At 59.9% G+C, this 16,773-nt stretch overlaps 2 protein-coding genes across 6 annotated transcripts in view; both read left to right on the top strand.

The window, feature by feature from the left end:
* The window catches only part of DTX2 (deltex E3 ubiquitin ligase 2), a 35,571-nt gene extending 31,065 nt beyond the window's left edge, over positions 1 to 4,506 (top strand). For all 3 annotated transcript variants that reach the window (XM_006942023.4, XM_006942021.4, XM_006942022.5), the window contains 4 exons: positions 378 to 536; positions 1,207 to 1,368; positions 2,615 to 2,704; positions 3,860 to 4,506. In XM_006942023.4, coding sequence (XP_006942085.1) covers positions 378 to 536; positions 1,207 to 1,368; positions 2,615 to 2,704; positions 3,860 to 4,087 — 639 coding nt within the window. In that variant the 3' untranslated portion in view covers positions 4,088 to 4,506. The remainder of the gene's footprint in view (positions 1 to 377; positions 537 to 1,206; positions 1,369 to 2,614; positions 2,705 to 3,859) is intronic.
* Positions 4,507 to 5,379: 873 nt separating this feature from the next.
* On the top strand, positions 5,380 to 14,391 carry UPK3B (uroplakin 3B). Of its 3 annotated transcripts, none has more exons than XM_019820557.2 (7): positions 5,380 to 5,660; positions 6,741 to 6,890; positions 7,110 to 7,347; positions 8,628 to 8,707; positions 9,561 to 9,690; positions 10,145 to 12,537; positions 13,429 to 14,391. In XM_019820557.2, exons 1-6 carry the CDS (start codon positions 5,648 to 5,650, stop codon positions 10,302 to 10,304), a joined length of 771 nt encoding a protein of 256 aa, XP_019676116.1. In that variant the 5' UTR covers positions 5,380 to 5,647; the 3' UTR covers positions 10,305 to 12,537; positions 13,429 to 14,391. The 3 variants fall into 3 exon arrangements, with proteins under 3 accessions (XP_019676116.1, XP_003998586.2, XP_044903312.1); XM_003998537.4 differs by lacking the exon at positions 5,380 to 5,660 and adding an exon at positions 6,378 to 6,623 and having other exon boundaries at positions 10,145 to 12,533; XM_045047377.1 differs by lacking the exon at positions 5,380 to 5,660 and adding an exon at positions 6,378 to 6,623.
* The last annotated feature ends 2,382 nt before the right edge of the window (positions 14,392 to 16,773 follow it).

Genomic DNA, 16,773 nt, shown 5'->3' with positions numbered 1-16,773 from the left:
CAGAACATCCTCTTCCCTTTCTCTGGAATGCCCGTTCCTGTGCTTGTCTACCCGACAAGGTCCTTTCCCCTGTGACACCCAGCTTGGGAGGCACCTCTAAGGAGCCTGCCCTGTTCTGTCCCCTTTCCCTGCCCATGCCCTGTTACTGCCAAGGCCCCCATGTCCCCCATGCTCACTGCTGCCTGTTGTCTTCTGTACTACGGTGAGCCCTCTGAGGGCGCAGAATCTGGGGACTCCTCTGTGTTCCCAGCTGTGTTCCCAGCTGTAGAATTGTCTGTAATCCTGGCGTTTCAGCAGACAAAGGCTTTTTCTTTCCCTTCTCCCCTTTTGGCACAGTGGGCCATTGGTGAGCGTGCCCTGTGTTGGTCTCCTTCTAGGACTGCATCATCTGTATGGAGAAACTGTCCGTGGTGTCCGGGTACAGCGACGTGACCGACAGCAAGACCATTGGGCCAGTGGCCGTGGGCCGCCTCGTCAAGTGCAGCCATGCCTTCCACCTGCTCTGCCTGCTGGCCATGTACTGCAATGGGAACAAGGTGCCCACACGTCTGACCCCAGGGTGGGGGTCGGGGCAACCTGCCCATAGTCCTGTCCCAGTCCTGTCGCATCTGAGCTGGTGACTGCTGCTGCCGTGTGAGCCCCAGGGCACTCAGAGGCGACCTTAAGATGTCTGTAGGCCTTGGCCTCACAGCAGGATAGGGGTTGGCCGCCGGGGTTGCCGAGGGTGACAGGTGATACTTGGCTGCTTCCCTTCAGTGGAGTTCAGCCGGAATGGACAGGTTGGGAGGACAGAGAGAACTGAGTCACGTGGCAGACCTTCGGGCCCGGCTTGGCCTCTCTGCAGATCGCTGTGCCACCCCTGTACCAGCCAGGGTGCCAGCACAGTCAGTTGAGAGGTCACGGGGTTTTTTGTTTGATTTTAAACGTGTTAGACCGTGGAGACTTTTGCTCATAAACCTGATTTTCCTACTTGATGCTCGCCTCCTGGTACCTCACCCCTTGGATGGAAATGGCTTGAGGAGTTTGTGGTGTAGGACATCTTCACAGGGACGCTCTCAGGATCGGGTTTCTGTGCAAGGAGGGACCTGCTGTGTGACAGCGGGCCGAGCTGAGCCCCTGTGGGCTCTTCCCCACCTCGACAGCCAGACAGCGTGCCTGGGTGCTCTCTCGGCACCGGCTGAGACTAGGTGCTCTGCTCTGCCTCAGGACGGGAGTTTGCAGTGTCCTTCCTGCAAAACCATCTACGGAGAGAAAACCGGGACCCAGCCCCAGGGAAAGATGGAGGTGTTCAAGTTCCAGGTGTCCCTCCCTGGCCATGAGGACTGTGGGACGATACTTATAGTTTACAACATTCCTCACGGCATCCAGGTAAGGGGCCCCAGCACAGGAGGAGCCTCCTCAGACCGTTCTGGACTCGGTCCCTCTCGCTCTGGGGCACACTTCTTCCTACCCTGCCCCTCTCCCTGTAGTCTGCCTCCCTCCCCCCCCACCGGCCCCCCACCCCAGGCACTCAGGATGCCCGGGCTTCCCAAGTTCAGGCTCCCAGGAACCGGGGGCACTGGTGTCTGGAGGTGGAACAAGCTCTTAGGGCTGTGGAAGCAAAGAGATGGCCTCCAGCCCTTTCCTGACGCAGGGAGGGCGTCCTGGAGGCGGAGACATCCTGGCTGGACTTGTGCTGGGCGGGAGGCCAAGTGTATAAGCAGGAAGAACACTTGTGTTGAAGGTCTGGATAGTGGAAGAACCCAGAGGGCAGGGAGGTGCCAACACTGAGGACTGTCCTTGAGAGACCAGCTCGGTGGCCAGATCCAGGCCTGTGGCAGGGCTGTGTCTGATGTCAAGAGCAAGACAGGAGCCCGAGCAGAAGGTCGCAGTAGAGACCCAGACAGGAGCCCTGGACCCTTAGGCCTGCTGCTTGGGCCAGGACTGACCTCAGAGCTGGTGGCGGGTGGGGAAGATACAGGGCTGTGGAGGCCAGGACCCAGGTGGCCTGTCTGTGACATGGAGAGTCCCTCTTTCGTTTAACCATATGCTTTTCCCTGGTTTCCCTCCATTTCTTCTCAGTGGGTTGTAGTGAATTTTAAAAACATTCCAGACAGCCCCAGAACCACAGAGCAGGAGGGGAGTGTGGAGTATACGTGGCGTAGATGTGGCGTGTCTCTGAGTGGCAGAGGGCACGGGCAAGGATCCCCCACTGTTCCAGCCGCCCACCTTCCGTCCAGTTTGCTGCCACTGTCTCCGGCCCCGCCGTGGCACCATCTCGAGCAAGGAGCGAGGGCGTCAGGAAGGGAGGCCTGGCCTTCTAGGCCAAAGAGCCCAGTGCCCAGCGGAATGGGAGCCCCAGCCTTTGATGAATTCCAGTCTCATCAGGACATTTGCAGGAGTGTGTGATGCCAAGCCGAATGGCGTGGGGTCAGGGAAGGTGGTCGCCGGAGGCAGGCCACGTCATGTTGGGTCTCTGAGGGGCAGGATTTGAGACAGCGATCTGTTTGGTCACTTGAGTGCAGACAAAGCTCCGGCTAGGGAGGTGAAGGGCGGGCCGGGCTGCGAGGGCCTCTGCAGCTGCTGGGCCCCTCTCAGGGTACCCCGCCTCCTTGTGTCTGTGTTCCTCCTGCAGGGCCCAGAGCACCCCAACCCCGGGAAGCCATTCACCGCCAGGGGCTTTCCCCGTCAGTGCTACCTTCCGGACAATGCCCAGGGCCGCAAGGTAAGGCCCCACCACCCTGGGGGCACACCCCGCCCTCTGCTGGCAGGCCTTGGCCTGGCTGCTCGTGGGCTGTTCCAGCAGGTGGGATGGGGAGGGCCCAGCTTGGTGGCCATACCTGCTCTGCCCTGTTCACCTTCTTCTGGGGCTGGCTGGGGTGCTGGCCACTCCTTCCCAAGGCTGCCTGCTATCCGTGAGGCATCCTCGACCAGGAGAGACGACCAGCAGGGAGGGGAGGCCACTTCTAGCAACCTCTCTGGCCGGGTCACCTGCTCTTGAGTCAGGCTAGTGTGACGCGTTGGGCAGAGTGGGGACAGGGGAACAGGACTGGGTGATGGCCTGCAAGCCACCTCTGCATTACAACCCAGGAGAGCATTCTGGTCAGAGGAGCAGCTTGAGTGGCAGCTTTGAGAGTCGCAGAGGTGGGCTGGGCTGGAGGGTGTGAGGCGTCTGGGGAGGATCAGATCCCGGAGGGAGGGAGGGAGGGAGGGAGGGAGGGAGGGAGGGAGGGAGAGAGAGAGAGAGAGAGAGAGAGAGAGAGAGAGAGAGAGAGAGTGTGTGTGTGTGTGTGTGTGTGTGTGTGTGTGTGTGTGTGTGGCAGTGAGGCATCGGGCGCCCTCTGGCTGCTGTGAGCCTGGCCTGGGGAGAGGCTGACTTGGAAGTAGGGCAGAGTTAGCCTGGCCCCGGGTGTGGCTTGAGCGGCAGCAGAGCAGTGGATGGCGGTGCCCTCTGAGGTGGGGGGTCCTCCTGGGCGGTCAGGTCAGCACATGGAGTTCCGGGGGGTGGGGGCGGTGGTCAAGACTGGGGCTGGAGGCTGAGGATCCCAACAGATGGGGCCCCGGCCCGGGACTGCGGATGAGATCACTTGGGAGAGCGGCCCAACCTCAGCCTGCCAGTGGCTCGCAGTAAAGGCCAAAGGGACAGAGAGCCTCGCCCCTCAGTGAGCCCCACCCCACAGCTGCCATTTGGTGGGTGGCTGCTCCTGCCGTCCTGGCCCTCACTGCTGGGGAGATCAGACCAGGGAAGGAGGGGGAGCCGCAGATGCTCTCACCCTGTCACCTGGCCACCCACCGCTCCAGAGTGAAAAACCCGTGCCCAGGTTTGCACTTGTTCACCAGGCCCTCCCTCCTTTCCCCTCCCTCCTTTCCTCGAGGGCAGGTCCTGGAGCTGCTGAAAGTGGCCTGGAAGAGGCGACTGATCTTCACGGTAGGGACATCCAGCACCACGGGAGAGACCGACACAGTGGTGTGGAACGAGATCCACCACAAGACAGAGATGGACCGCAACGTGACAGGCCATGGCTACCCCGACCCCAACTACCTGCAGAATGTGCTGGCCGAGCTGGCCGCCCAGGGGGTGACCGAGGACTGCCTGGAGCAGCAGTGAGCCCCGGGCCTGGCAGGCCCCATCCCCGCCGCGCCTGCCTCTGGCAGCCAGCTGCCCTCTCCCCCTGCTGCCGGCTGGGCTGCCCCGGGATGGGCAGGCGGGAAGGTGCCTTTCCTCAGAGGCTGCGAGGTTTGTGGGGGCCCGCCTTCTGCCCCCATCCTCCCCTCCAGGCCCAGATCTACAGGCGAATCAGGCAGGCCTGGGGAGTTGTACTTGTGGGGGCTTAAGATGCAGCTACCTCAGTGCGTGGGGCCCTCTGCCGCTGGCGGGCTGCTTCGGGGCCGTAGTGCCGGGGGCCTGGCGTGGGGTGAGGCGAGACTGCCCCGTCCCCCATCGTAGCCAGGGCAGGCGTGGGTTCTGGGTCAGCTTCTCATACCTCAGATGTTCTGTTTGCAATAAATGCCCTATAGCCAAAGTCAGCAGGCCCTGGTGTGTTTTTGGTGGAGAGGTTGTGTGTGTGTGTGTGTGCGCGCGCGCGCGTGCGCTGATGTGAGAAGGCAGCACACACATACGTGCCCTGCTGCATCAGGGCAGGAGGGAGCTCACACGCTGCCCGTCCGACTCGCATTTTCCCCAGTGACGAAACTGAGGCCGCAGAGAGGGCCCAAGAGCCCGAGCACTGACCTTGCTGCTTCCCCGTCCCCGACTCCAGTTCTCGCCGTGTGCGGTCCAGCAGCTCCGCCAGGCCCACCGTCCCGTTCACTCCCGCAGTAAAGCGCCACTCACATGTGGCTGGTGCTGCTGTCTTCCCTGTTATGGATGAGGAAACGGTCATGGATGCAGTGACCCGCCCCAGTTCGCAGGCTCGTAGTAGGGCATAGAGCCGGGGCTGGAATTGGGCCAGGATTGGTTTGACGTCATCCTTGAAGTCCTAATTCTTCCCAACCCTCTTAGGAACATCAAATACCCCAGCTTGCTGTCTGCCTGGGGGCGGTGATTGGGGCCTGGGGCTGCAGGGCCCCGGCGGGGAGGATGGCACATCCTGAGTGGGCCAGGGATACTTTTGCCTCCTTGAGGTCCTTTTCTCCGTAAGAAAAAAAATTAAGTTCTATTTCATGATGTGTTGGTTTAAAGCTGAGTGTATTATATATTAGAGCATTTTCTTCCATCTAAAAGTTTGAGTGTCTTGTGGCACTTGGCTCGCTCAGTTGGCAAAACATGCAACTCTAGATCTCGGGGTCGCGAGTTCGAGCCCCACATCAGGTGTAGAGATTACTTACAAATAAAATATTAAAAAAAAAAAAAAAAAAAGCAGTTACCCTATGACTCAGCAATTCCACCCCAGGTGTGTATCCGAGAACGGAAAACAGGTCCACACAAAACTTGGGCATGAGCGCGCATGACAGCCTTACTTACAGAAGCCAAACAGCGGGAATGGGTGTCAGCCGAGGAGCCGGTGAATAAAATGCCTGGTTTCCATCCGGTGGGATGAAAGTTCCGCAGCCCTGAGGAAGAACCAACTCCCGCCTCGTGCTATTGCGTGGACGAACCTGGACAACAGGATGCTAGGTGACAGAAACCAGACGCAAGATGCCACGTGTGTGATTCCGTGGCTGTGAAATGTCCGGCACAGGCAAGTCTGTAGAGGCAGAGAGCGGGTGCGAGGTTGCCAGGGGAGCCGGGAATGGGGAGTGACTTTCAGTGGGTACAGACTGTCCTCTTGGGGTGTTGCAAATGTGCTGACCTGGGTGATGCTTGCACAACCTTGTGAAAACCCACTGAGCTGTACGCTCTAAAAGGATGAATTTTATACTGTGTGAATTCTATCTTCTTTTGAATTATGTCTTAATTAAAAAAAAATAGAGCCAAAGGGAGTAAAGTAAGTGGAGGCTTGTCAGCTGTCAGAGGTCCTTTGTCTGGCTCCAGATTCTTCCTTCAGACAAGAATGTGGCCTTGTGGAGGGAGGGCAGGGCGCAGAGATGGCAGCAGGACCAGGGGGGCTGTGGTGGGGCTGGAGCTGGACAGGTCGGGACCTCTGATCTGTTTCCCACTCCCTGGGTGGGGATGGAAGGCCAGAGGGAGGCTCCTGGCACGCGGGGTGTGGGAATCTCAGGCACGTGGCCCTGAGCCCATGTTTCCAGAGACTGGGTCCTCTCCAGGGCTGGGAGGCTGGGTGGGACCCCTGTTCAGACATGGGAGCCTCTGGCCTCCTGGCTGGCATCTGGGGGTCCGGTGGCATCCGCCTCCCTCCCTCCCTCCCGGCAGTGGGGCCTGGCACTGGCCTGCCCCACCCTGCAGCCCTGCCTAGCTCCCTCCTCATGGTAGGCTGGGCCAGTGGGAGGGGTGGGGTTCATTTGCATTTTCAGGTCTTTCCAGCCCTCGGCCGTCCTGGAAGCCTGACTAACCAGCTCCTCCAGGGTCAAGGTGTTGGGGGAGGGGGTGCAGCAGGAGGTGGCCAGATCGCCCTGGGCTGTGGATGTGGAAGAAGCCCCGGCTTGGGCAGCCATCATGGGGCTCTCCCAGAGGCAGTCTGGCCCATTGCTGTCTCTCCTCCTCATGGGGGCGCTGGTCTGGCCCCTGCCCTGTATGAACCTGGGTGAGTGGGGGTCCTGGGATGAATTCACAGACCATGGGAGCCCACCCCTCCAACTGAGAAAGGCAGCCCCAGGGAAGGCAGGCCCCAGGACCCTCATGCTTATCTGTGTGACTACAGAGCTGATCCCCTACACGCCGCAGATAACAGCCTGGGACCTGGAAGGGAAGGTCACAGCCACCACGTTCTCCCTGGAGCAGCCACGCTGTGTCCTGGATGGGCATGCCGCTGTTGCCAGCACCATCTGGCTGGTGGTGGCCTTCAGCAACGGTGTGTCATGGTGCGGGTCTGGGGCTGAGGAGAGCTGCAGGGAGGCGGACTGGGCGTGGGGCTTTATCCTGGGGGGCTCCGGGAGGGTAACAAAGTGACCTGATTTGTGTCTGGAGGGAGCCTCTGGGCCCGAAGGCATGGAGAGCCAGGGTGGGAGGCCTCGGACCCAGCCTGGGGCTATGCCCTCTAGCCCCATCCGTCTGTCCCTTTCTCCTGCAGCCTCCAGGGACTTCCGGAACCCACAGACGCTGGCTGAGATCCCAGCCTTCCCACGGCTGCTGACCGATGGCCACTATATGACGCTGCCCCTGTCCCTGGACCAGCTGCCCTGTGAGGACCCCGTGGGGGGCGGCAGGGGCATCCCCCTGCTTCGGGTGGGCAATGACCCTGGCTGCCTTGCTGACCTCCGTGAACCACCCTTCTGCAACACCCCTCTCCCCAGCCCTGGACCTTACAGGTGAGTCATTCTGCCTGGACCCTGGGACAGGGCCTGTACTGGGGGAGAAGGGGTCTGGGGGAACAGGGCTGCCCTCCCTAGCCTCTCCCCAGGGCCCCATCCTGGCGGCAGGCTCCTCCCCTTCACAAGCTTTGGGGGGGGTCAGGGAGCAATGCTCATCCAAGCTGGGGGGCAGGCAGAATGTGGCCTTTCCAGGAGACCTGCCCACGAGGAAGTGGGCACCACAGGGCTTGTGGGGGCAGGGTGGGGTCTCAGGCCCAGGGTCAGGGGTGGGGAGCTACCAGGCTGCAGCCACTAGCCCCGGGGTAGATCTGGTAGGAATCTGAGCCCAGGGCTGAGTCCAGACCCAATCAGTGGGTACAAGACAGGGGAACAGGAAATAAGCCTACTGCTCACTTTTACAGGTGAAGAAACAGAGGCACAGGGCACCAAGGGCTTGTCAGGGTCACGGGGGGAGCCAGAGTGAGAGAGCAGGTGTCCAGATGAGGGCCGCCTGGGCCACAGGACAGGACCAGGTGTCCTCAGGGAGACCAAGTCCAGCTGAGAGAACCAGCATGGGGCGCAGGGAAGGTGGGGCTTGGTGTGGGCTGGACCGGCACCTCTGTTAACCGCCTCCCTCTGCCCTCTCCCCGGCCCGGCCCTGACAGAACCGCCTTCCTACCTCCCCCCATGCCCACTTCCTGGCTCAGCCTCATCTTAACCTCCTGCCCCCGTTCCTAGCAGCCACCAGAGCTGGCTGCCCTCCACGCCAGCCTGCCTGGGCCCCTCCATGCTCAGACATCTGCCAAGCCCCCCACCTGGCACAAAGATACAACCTGAGCTCCTCTGCATGGCCTCTGGTGCCCTCGGGTCTCACCCTGCCTCTCTTATGATCCCAGGCTCTTGAACACCCCTCTCCTCCCTGGGCTTTTGCTTAGGGTGCCTGACCCTACTGGGGAGACTTCTATGGTTTTCTAGATGTCACTTGGCCAGCTGTTCTCTACAAGGCCCGGGGCCCCCAGCCCCATCTGACTCCCTGAGACACTGTATGGGACAGTGATGGGGGCCCCCTAAACCTGATGGGGAGTCTGGAGAGCAACGGCTCAGGTGGACTGGGGCTGCTGGCAGAGGTCACTGTGGCCAGAGAGGTCTTGGGGGGGTTCTCAGAGCAGGACCAGGCCATGGCTGGCCCAGACAGGCCCTACAAGAGCCCGGCCCAGAACTGCCTGGGGCTTGGCTGCTTTGGTCACCGAGCCCAGGGCAGTTCAGGCTCTGAGCCCCACTCCTTCTCCTCTCCCCAGGGTGAAGTTCCTCCTGATGGACGCCAGCGGCTCACCCCAGGCCGAGACCAGGTGGTCCGACCCCATTACTCTCCACCAAGGTAGCGTAGGGGGCGGGGCGTGCTCTGGCTCCAGTCTGCCCCTGTGGACTAGTCACCCTCTGCCCAGTGGTCCTGCTCAGCCGGCCCCTCCCCCTGCTGCCATGAGACTGGGAGCCTGGAGGAAGTCTCCAAGTCCAGCCCATCCCCCAAAAAGAACCTCATGCTGGGGGCGAGGAGACACTGGGTCAGCCTCTCTGGCAGAGACACCAGCTGTGTCCATCCACATCAACACAACCTCGGGTGCCCAGGTCCCAGCCCAGTTGTGGGCAGAAACAGTCTTCCCCTCCAATGGGGAGCTAGCCCTGGGCCAAGCACTGCCAGGTGGAGAAGGGCCAGGGCACCAAGAGGCTGGGGTCAGAGTCAGGGCCGCAGGTTGTGGGAGACTTCCCTCAGCGGGGCCCTAAAGGGCTGGTGATGGACCAGGCGGAGGAAACTGCATGTGGGAAGGCCAGTGCCCCGGGGTGAGGGACACCTGGGAGACCGGCTGTAGAGGCTGGGTGTTGGCGGGGGTGGAGGGTCTTGTCATCTGAAGGCCTTGAATGCCACGCTCCAGGAAACGAGGCGGCCACCCGGTTGGTCCTGAGGTCGGCCGCAGCTCTGCCCACTGTGGGCAGTGCAGTGGGGTGGGCGTGTTGGCAAGAACAGCCTAGAAAGTGAGACTAAGAAAAAAGGCTGGAGCGGTGGTGGGTGGTCCAGGCTGGGAGGGCACTGATGCCCCGCTGGGATGGACAAATGGGGTGGGCTCAGGGGGCTGTCTTGGGACTCGAGGCAGTCAGGCCTTGAGCGTGAGTCTGGAGGGGGAAGTGACTGCCCTGGGCTGGAGGGGCAGCCTCTGAGCGTACGCTGTGTACAGGGAAGGCCCCAGGCTCTATCGACACGTGGCCAGGGCGGCGAAGCGGTGACATGATTGTCATCGCCTCCATCCTCTCCTCTCTGGCCGGCCTCCTGCTCCTGGCCTTCCTGGCTGCGTCCACCGTGCGCTTGTGAGTGCTGACATCCCCCTGGGCCCCTCTTCCACCCAGAGCCCCTTCCCTCTCACTGGTCCCAGCACCTGAAAGCCCTCCAGGAACACTGCGGCTGAGTTGGCGGTTCCCCTTCCAGGGGTGTGCGGGAAATTTCCGCCCTGAGTATCTCTCGCCTGGACAGCAGGGAGGTGGGCCAGAGGCTCCTCTGATGACAGGTTCAGAGAAGGGGCCACCTCGCTCTGCCCTGTCCTTCAGCGTGTCCTTGGCCCCGGCCTTACTCCTCCCGGCCGTGTTTTCTCTCCAAGGAGGCTTCAGTGAACTGAAACCAGGGTATTCAGGGCAACCACCTGGAGGAGGTGGGCCAGAAGCAGGTTCTGGAAGGAAGGAAAGGGAGAGGCTGCGGGAGGAGGCCCTGACTTGGCAGATGGCTCCCCACATCAGGGACCCAGTCTGGTCTCCTCTCCCCATCCAGCTCCAGCCTGTGGTGGCCGGAGGAAGTCCCGGAGCAGCTGCGGATTGGCTCCTTCAAGGGGAAGCGCTACATGACCCACCACATCCCACCCACTGAGGCCGCCACCCTGCCCGTGGGCTATGAGCCTGGCCTGGACCCCCTCCCCAGCCTCAGCCCCTAGCCTGGTGGAAGGGGCTGGGGCGGGGCCCTGGGAAGTTGGGGGCCACATACGCAGTGCGCATTCCCAGCTCCTGCGCCCACATGCCCCTCCCCCATTGCGCCTCCCTACCCGCCCGATGTCCCACCACCTGCAGCCCTGCCTTTGCCTTTTCCATTCTGCCCTCTCCAGGCAACTGAAGTTGCATCAAGTCTGGGGGGAGGGTCATGGTCAGGCCAGCATGCAGCCCCCACTTCCAACCCTACCTCTGTGAGAGGTAATGTGGAGAGGCCACACTGACCAGAAGCTTCCAGGCTCCAGGAGGGGCCCAGTGGGGGGCCTTGCTCTGCCCTGTGCAGGGGACTGGGCCAGGCCCATCACCGGGTGCATGAAGTCCGAGCCTCCCTCTGTCTCTCTGTCCCACCTTCCAGTGGCTGGGGCCTTCAGAGGCACCTCCATTGTTCCCCGGGCAGGGGTACTTTCTGAGGGTGGCCAGAAGTTCAGAGTGTAGAGGCACATTGTGGCCGTCTGACCACTGATTCTACCACCTCCAACCCTATTGCACACACAGATGGCTTACTCATTCTCGCTCCACCATTTGTTCAGCACCTGCTGTATGCCACTGCCAGTGTTAGACATGGAGCCTCAGGAGGAACCAGTCCTGAACTTGGGGAGCTCACTCACCACTCTGGACCTGAGATGACCACGTGTCCAGATGTGACCTGTTACTGTTAGGGCTGTCAGATTGTCACATACCCTCGGGTTCAAGCTCCTTAGATGCTCACCCCAATGGGCTCTCTGAGGCCCCGGAGCCCCCCACTATCAGGCAGTACACACTTTAGACTTCCCCCTAGCGTCGGACTTCTCGCAGGGCCGGTGGGTCCAGCTTTGGCCACACGGTGGCGCCGGTGCGCCACAGCCGTCCGGCCCCGCGCACGCGCACTCGTATTCACAGACCCGCCTGAGGCAATTGACTGGCAGGTTCCAGCAGTGACCTGATGCTGAGGAGCCGTCGCCACTTTCTGGAGGTCAGGGCTCCAGACCTCATCTGGGTCAAGCCAGAGGGATGAGCAGTCACGCACTCGCTTGAGGGCCGTCCAGTCTACACAACCGCCACCATTTTCTAGATGGAGAAACTGAGGCTGGGCGACTTGTCCTCCACGCTCTGCCCACTGCCGCCCCTCCCACCACCACCACGCCCCTCTTGTCCCCGGGCACATCTCCCATCTTATCCGGTGGGACCGCGGCTCCCAGCATGCAGGCCCCCCCCCCCCCCCCGCCCCTGCACGGCGCCCGGCCGTGACCCATGTGTACCCGCCCTCCTCAGAGGTGAATAAACGCGGTCTCCGTCCCCCAAGCGGTGCCCGCGCTGGTGTGGGGAAAGGGGCATCTGCGCCCGGGGCCCAGCCCCCGTTTCACCCCTTCCACCCTGGGGTCTGCCCCGAGCCTGTCCTTTTGACGCACAGCCCTAACTGCATTTTCGAGGTGCCCCATCTCCTAATGGGCCCCAGGGAAACCCATCCTTGCATTTCAGGGCCAAGAGGCCACCGCTGATGCAGCTTCCCCCGATTGAGCAGTACTGTCTCCCAGGCAAACACTTCAGGGAGGTTTTGCTTTCAAAACCCATGAAGCCCTGGTCCCTAGTGGTTTATCCTCCATCCTACTTGCAGCCCCTTCGGCCGCAATACCTCCAGGTGCAGGCAGAAGCCGATTCAAATGCAGTCAGGAGCTCAGGCTCCTGTGTCCTGGGTGACATCTGGCCATGGGAGCCAGCCGCTTTGGGCAGCCGCTTTTGAAATGCTGCTGCTGTGGAACCTAGGTCCCTCTTGGCCTCTAAGCGTTCCAAGTGCCTCCCACCCTCACCAGCTGTGTCCAACAGCGCCTGTCTCGCGCTGTCCTGTCCAGGCCTGGCTCCAGCACCAGATGGAGAGGCCCTCTGGGCCCAGACACCCAGCTTGGGTATGGCGAGGAGGAAAAGGGTTCCACTGGTGTTGGCTGAGTGAAAACATGAACGAACCAGCTCAGGGCCGGAAGATCAGGCAGCAGCAAGAATTGCCCTGAGCTCCTGTGTGTCCCAGGGCCCTCTTGTGGCTTATTCTTAGTGCCGGAGCCTGTGCTGATCCCAGGTACAGCCCCAGCGATGTCCCCTGTGTGTGCAGGGCACCCCGGAGCCCTGTGAGGAGCTGTGCTTGCCCCATCCGACCATGTGGGGCTTCACTGTGAAGACGGGCCCAAAACAGACACTACAGCACAGTAGGTGAAGCGTGGCTGCGGGAGTGGGGGGGGGGAGGGGTGACCCCACCTGAGGTCAAGGGGGCTTCCCAAGGGTGACTTCTGAGAGGAGTCTTTAGGGGCACATGGAAGTGAGTCAAGTAGGAGGGGAGGGAAGGAGAAAGAGAGGGCGAGAGAGTCAGGGAGACCAGTGAACAGTCTCTCCCTCGATGGCACAAATGGTGCCCCGGGGGGCTGGCAGCAGGGATTAGGAGACAGGAGGCCAGAGCAAGGGGGACTGGCCTGGTCTTCCAGGCAAATGCAACCAGGCCTGAACCAGGGCAGACAAAGGGAGTTGGAGAGGAGGAGGTGGATTCCAGAATATTCAGGAGGTGACCCAAGGAACTGGGACCTCGTAGATGAGAGAGATGCCCCAGGAGAGGCCATGCTCGGGTTTCTGATGGGGGGGGGGTGACTGGAAAATGGAGGCGCTTTATGTTCTGAAAGTGGTTCCGTCCCCCAGCTTGCTTCAGAGCAGACTTCTGGAAAAGGGGGTTCTGGGGACACCATCTTAGCAGATGGGTGCATTCAAAAGAACATTAACAAGTCGTTAATATTTTACGAGCCTGTCCTGGGTCAGGGGGAGGCCACCCTGTGACTCCGCCAGACTGGGGGTGTTCTGGCCCAGGGCTGTGGTGACCAGCACGCCAGGGTGTCGCAGAAGCCACTTGGAGAAAGGGCGGCAGGATTGGTCATGGCCAGCACGGGCCCTGAGGAAGCATGTCGGGGCATTCTGCCCCAGAGTCACGCTCCAGAGGGTTACCAGCCGGACCCCAGCTCTGCACGGGCCAGCTCGTGACAGCCTTGAGTAGAGCCTGTAGTGACAGCCATGTGATGGTGCATCTTTTATTAAATAGCGTTTTAAATTTTTCCCCAGGGCTATATTTGAGGGAGGGCCTCCAAATCCGTTGGCGTGTAAGGTAACGGCTCAGTGGCAAAAAACAAGTTCATTGTTAAGAAGAAAAAAACAGCAGCAGTTGTGGGGGTGATGACTCTCAGATGACTCATCAGACCAGAAATCGAAAGGATCAGGATGACAGCAGGTGGAAACCAAGCGGGGGGGAGGGGGCACTGAGCACTCCCTCGCACCCCCTGGGTTCACTTCGTCTGTGCCTCTGAACCACCTATTCCTGCCCGTTGTCCCTGCAATCCCCAGCCAGCCCCCTCCTGCCTCTAGCAGCGTTCCTGACCCCCACAGCCCTCCTCCTCTCAGTATCCAGAGGGACCAGATTGTGAACCTGATGGTGTTCACCTTTGCTCCCAACTTGGAGTCACTTCCTGCTGCAAGACCAGAGTCTAGATTCACCATCTCAGTTTTGAGGCCCCGTTGATCCATCCCTTATTCCCTGTGTTTTGGCCACACAGATCCCTGGTTAGCCCTGCTGCCACAGGGCCTTTGCACTTGCTTTCCCCCCTCAGTGTAAGACACTTCTCCACCTCGCTCCTCTAGATCATTCATCAGCTCCAGTGTGGCTTCTGCAGGGAAGCCCTTTCTGACCCTTCAGCTCTCCTGGAGCCCTCTTCTTTCTCTTCTCAGCACGTTTTCCATTTTGTAGTTAGACATTAAAAAGGGTGACTTTTGCATCTCTCCCACTAAACTGTGAACTTCAGGAGGGCAGGGACCATGTCTGATTTGCTCACCAAGGTGCCCCTGGAACTAACACAGTGCCTGACTCCCCGTGGGTGCTTAATGAACATTTGTTGACTGACTGCCTTATAAAAGGCAAAGATATGTTCACGTTCTTTTTTAAAAAAAAATATCAGCTTCAGGGGCACCTGGGTGGCTCAGTCGGTTAAGTGTCAGATTCTTGATTTCGGCTCAGGTCATGATCTCCCAGTTTGTGAGTGTGAGCCCCACGTCGGGCTCTGTGCTGACAGCATGGAGTCTGCTTGGGATTCCCTCTCTGCCCCTCCCCTGCCCTCTCTCTCTCTCTTTCTCTCTCTCGGAATACATAAATAAACTTAAAAAAATAATCAGCTTCATTGAGATAGAATTCAAATACCATGCGAATTCTGGCATATTCGTAGACCTGTCCACTCATCATCAGTACTTCCAACTTCAGAATATTGTAATCATCCTAAAAGACACCCTGTGCCCATGAGGCAGTCGCCTCTCTTCGTCCCTGGCAACCGCTTGTCTACTTCCTGAACATTTCCTAGAAACATGGTCCTTTGTGACTGGTGTCATTTTTTGGGGAAAAGAAAACAGGAGCCCTGACGTTTGTCTGTCATGGGTTCTGTCACTCACTGCTCCTCTCATTTGGCTGAATCACTTCTTAATCGTTTTTAACTGGGCAGAACTGCATTCTGCCCAGAAGTGGAGTCTCTCTCACACACCCAGGAAACGGTCGGCGGGGGGGCTCAGGCTCCACAGGGCCCGGGAACCCCCACCCCAGTGTGCTCTCAGCCGCAAACAGTGGAACACCGGGACTAGGAAGCAACTGGAACAAGGAACCAACTTTGGTGAGCCCGGTGGGGAAGGAATGTTCTAGAAGAGCTTAGGAAGCCCCTGGAGCTCTGAGAGCCAGGGCTGGAGACCACATCAGGAATCCCAGTGCAGAACAAAGCTGCGTTCCTTGGGTCCCACCATGCGAGCTTCTGGCCTGGTTGCCTCTGGAAGCTGGGCATGGCGGTCACTTCTTTGTCTGGTGTGGGGTGCATGACTGGTGGGCACCCTGGCTGCACGGGAGGCTGGAAAGTCACACTCTCCTGCAGCTACAGTAGGAGCGCAGACTCGAGCCCCCAGCGGAAGTGGGCCCGTGCAGTGTCGTACCTGCTGTGGGTGAGGGGCCGCGTCCTTGAGAAGGGACACCTTTGTGTGATTCTCACGAAGACGTCCTGTGGGTGTGGCAGGAGCTAGACAGTCAGAATGGCAGCCATCTATCCCTCCAGAAGGTGGCCGGGCCCAGTTTCACTAAATTCAGAGCTTTGCTGGGCTCTGCGACTGTCTGCCTTCTAGGAAGACCCCCAGGGCCAGTGTGGGGAAGAGCAAGGACCTCTCCAGGGTCGAGCCCTTGGACTTGTTACACCTCGCCTGCGAGCCTTAGTGTTCGCGTCTGTACAATGGGTCAGTCATTCTCGTCACCCAGGGCTGCTGTGAGGGGCAGGGAGATGCGATGGTTCAAGGGGTCTGACGTGTAGATGTTCAATTAATGACTTTTTCTATTTTTCCCTGAGATACCTTTTGTTATTCCAGAGGAAGACCTGTCACTTTGACCTTTCGTTGCCACTGCCCCAGAGACCCCTCCCCCCTCCCCAGGATGGGGACACAAGAAAGCTTTGGGGGCTCGTCCCTCCCCGCTGTCTGTAGGAAGGCCTGGAGCACAGACCGGGCACAGCCAGCTCCTGGCCACGCGGCTGGGCAGCTGACCCCCCGCAGCCCAACCCACTGGCTCCCTGGAGCCCTCTCTGTCCCTGCCCCCAGCAGCCCTGGAAGCTGCCTGGCCTGAGGCAGAAGGCACCGTGTTCTTGGGCGGGGGTCCCCATGAAACAGAAGCATAGGGACACAGCCCTCACCCCTCACTCTGCGGCCTGCCTCCCCCCACCCGCTCCTCCAAGGGGAGCGGGAGGAGGGGGCCGTTGCCGGGCACCCACTTCGGGGTAGGACAGCACACCTGGGGCCCGGCCCGGCCCAGAGACCCTCTGGTCCTTACAGAGGCCTCAGATCCCATCCCTGTCCTTAGAGAGTGTCCCACCCACAGGGGAATTGTGGGTGGGACGGAATCGTGTCTCTCAAAATTCGCATGTTGAAGCCCTAACCCTTAGTGCCTCGGAATGTAGGGTATCTGGAGATGGGGTCTCTAAGATGGAATTCAGTTAAAGAGGTAATCAAGTAAGGCCTTTAGGGTGGGGTGCAATCCAGTCTGACTGGTGTCTTTATAAAAGATTAGGACAAGCAGTCACCAGGGATGCAGCGCAGAGGGAAGACCACGTGACCAGAGGACAGCCATCCGCCTGCCAAGGACAGAGGTCTCAGAAGAAACCAACCAAGTGGACTTGATCTTGACTTCCAGCCTCCAGAACTGTGACAAAATAGATGCTTGGTTTTTGTGTTTGTTTTTAGGTAGTCTCTATGCGGCTTGACATCACGACCCCCAGATCAAGAATCACATGTTACTTTTTTTTTTCTTTTTTAATGTCTATTTATTTTTGAGAGAGACAGAGACAGAGACAGAGTGCAAGCAGGGAAGGGGCAGAGAGAGAGGGAGACACGGAATCTGAA

Source organism: Felis catus, chromosome E3 (genome assembly GCF_018350175.1).
Source record: "Felis catus isolate Fca126 chromosome E3, F.catus_Fca126_mat1.0, whole genome shotgun sequence".
Taxonomy (NCBI): domain Eukaryota; kingdom Metazoa; phylum Chordata; class Mammalia; order Carnivora; family Felidae; genus Felis; species Felis catus.
The sequence above is the reverse complement of the archived record's forward strand: the minus strand, read 5'-3'. Positions and strand labels throughout refer to the sequence as shown.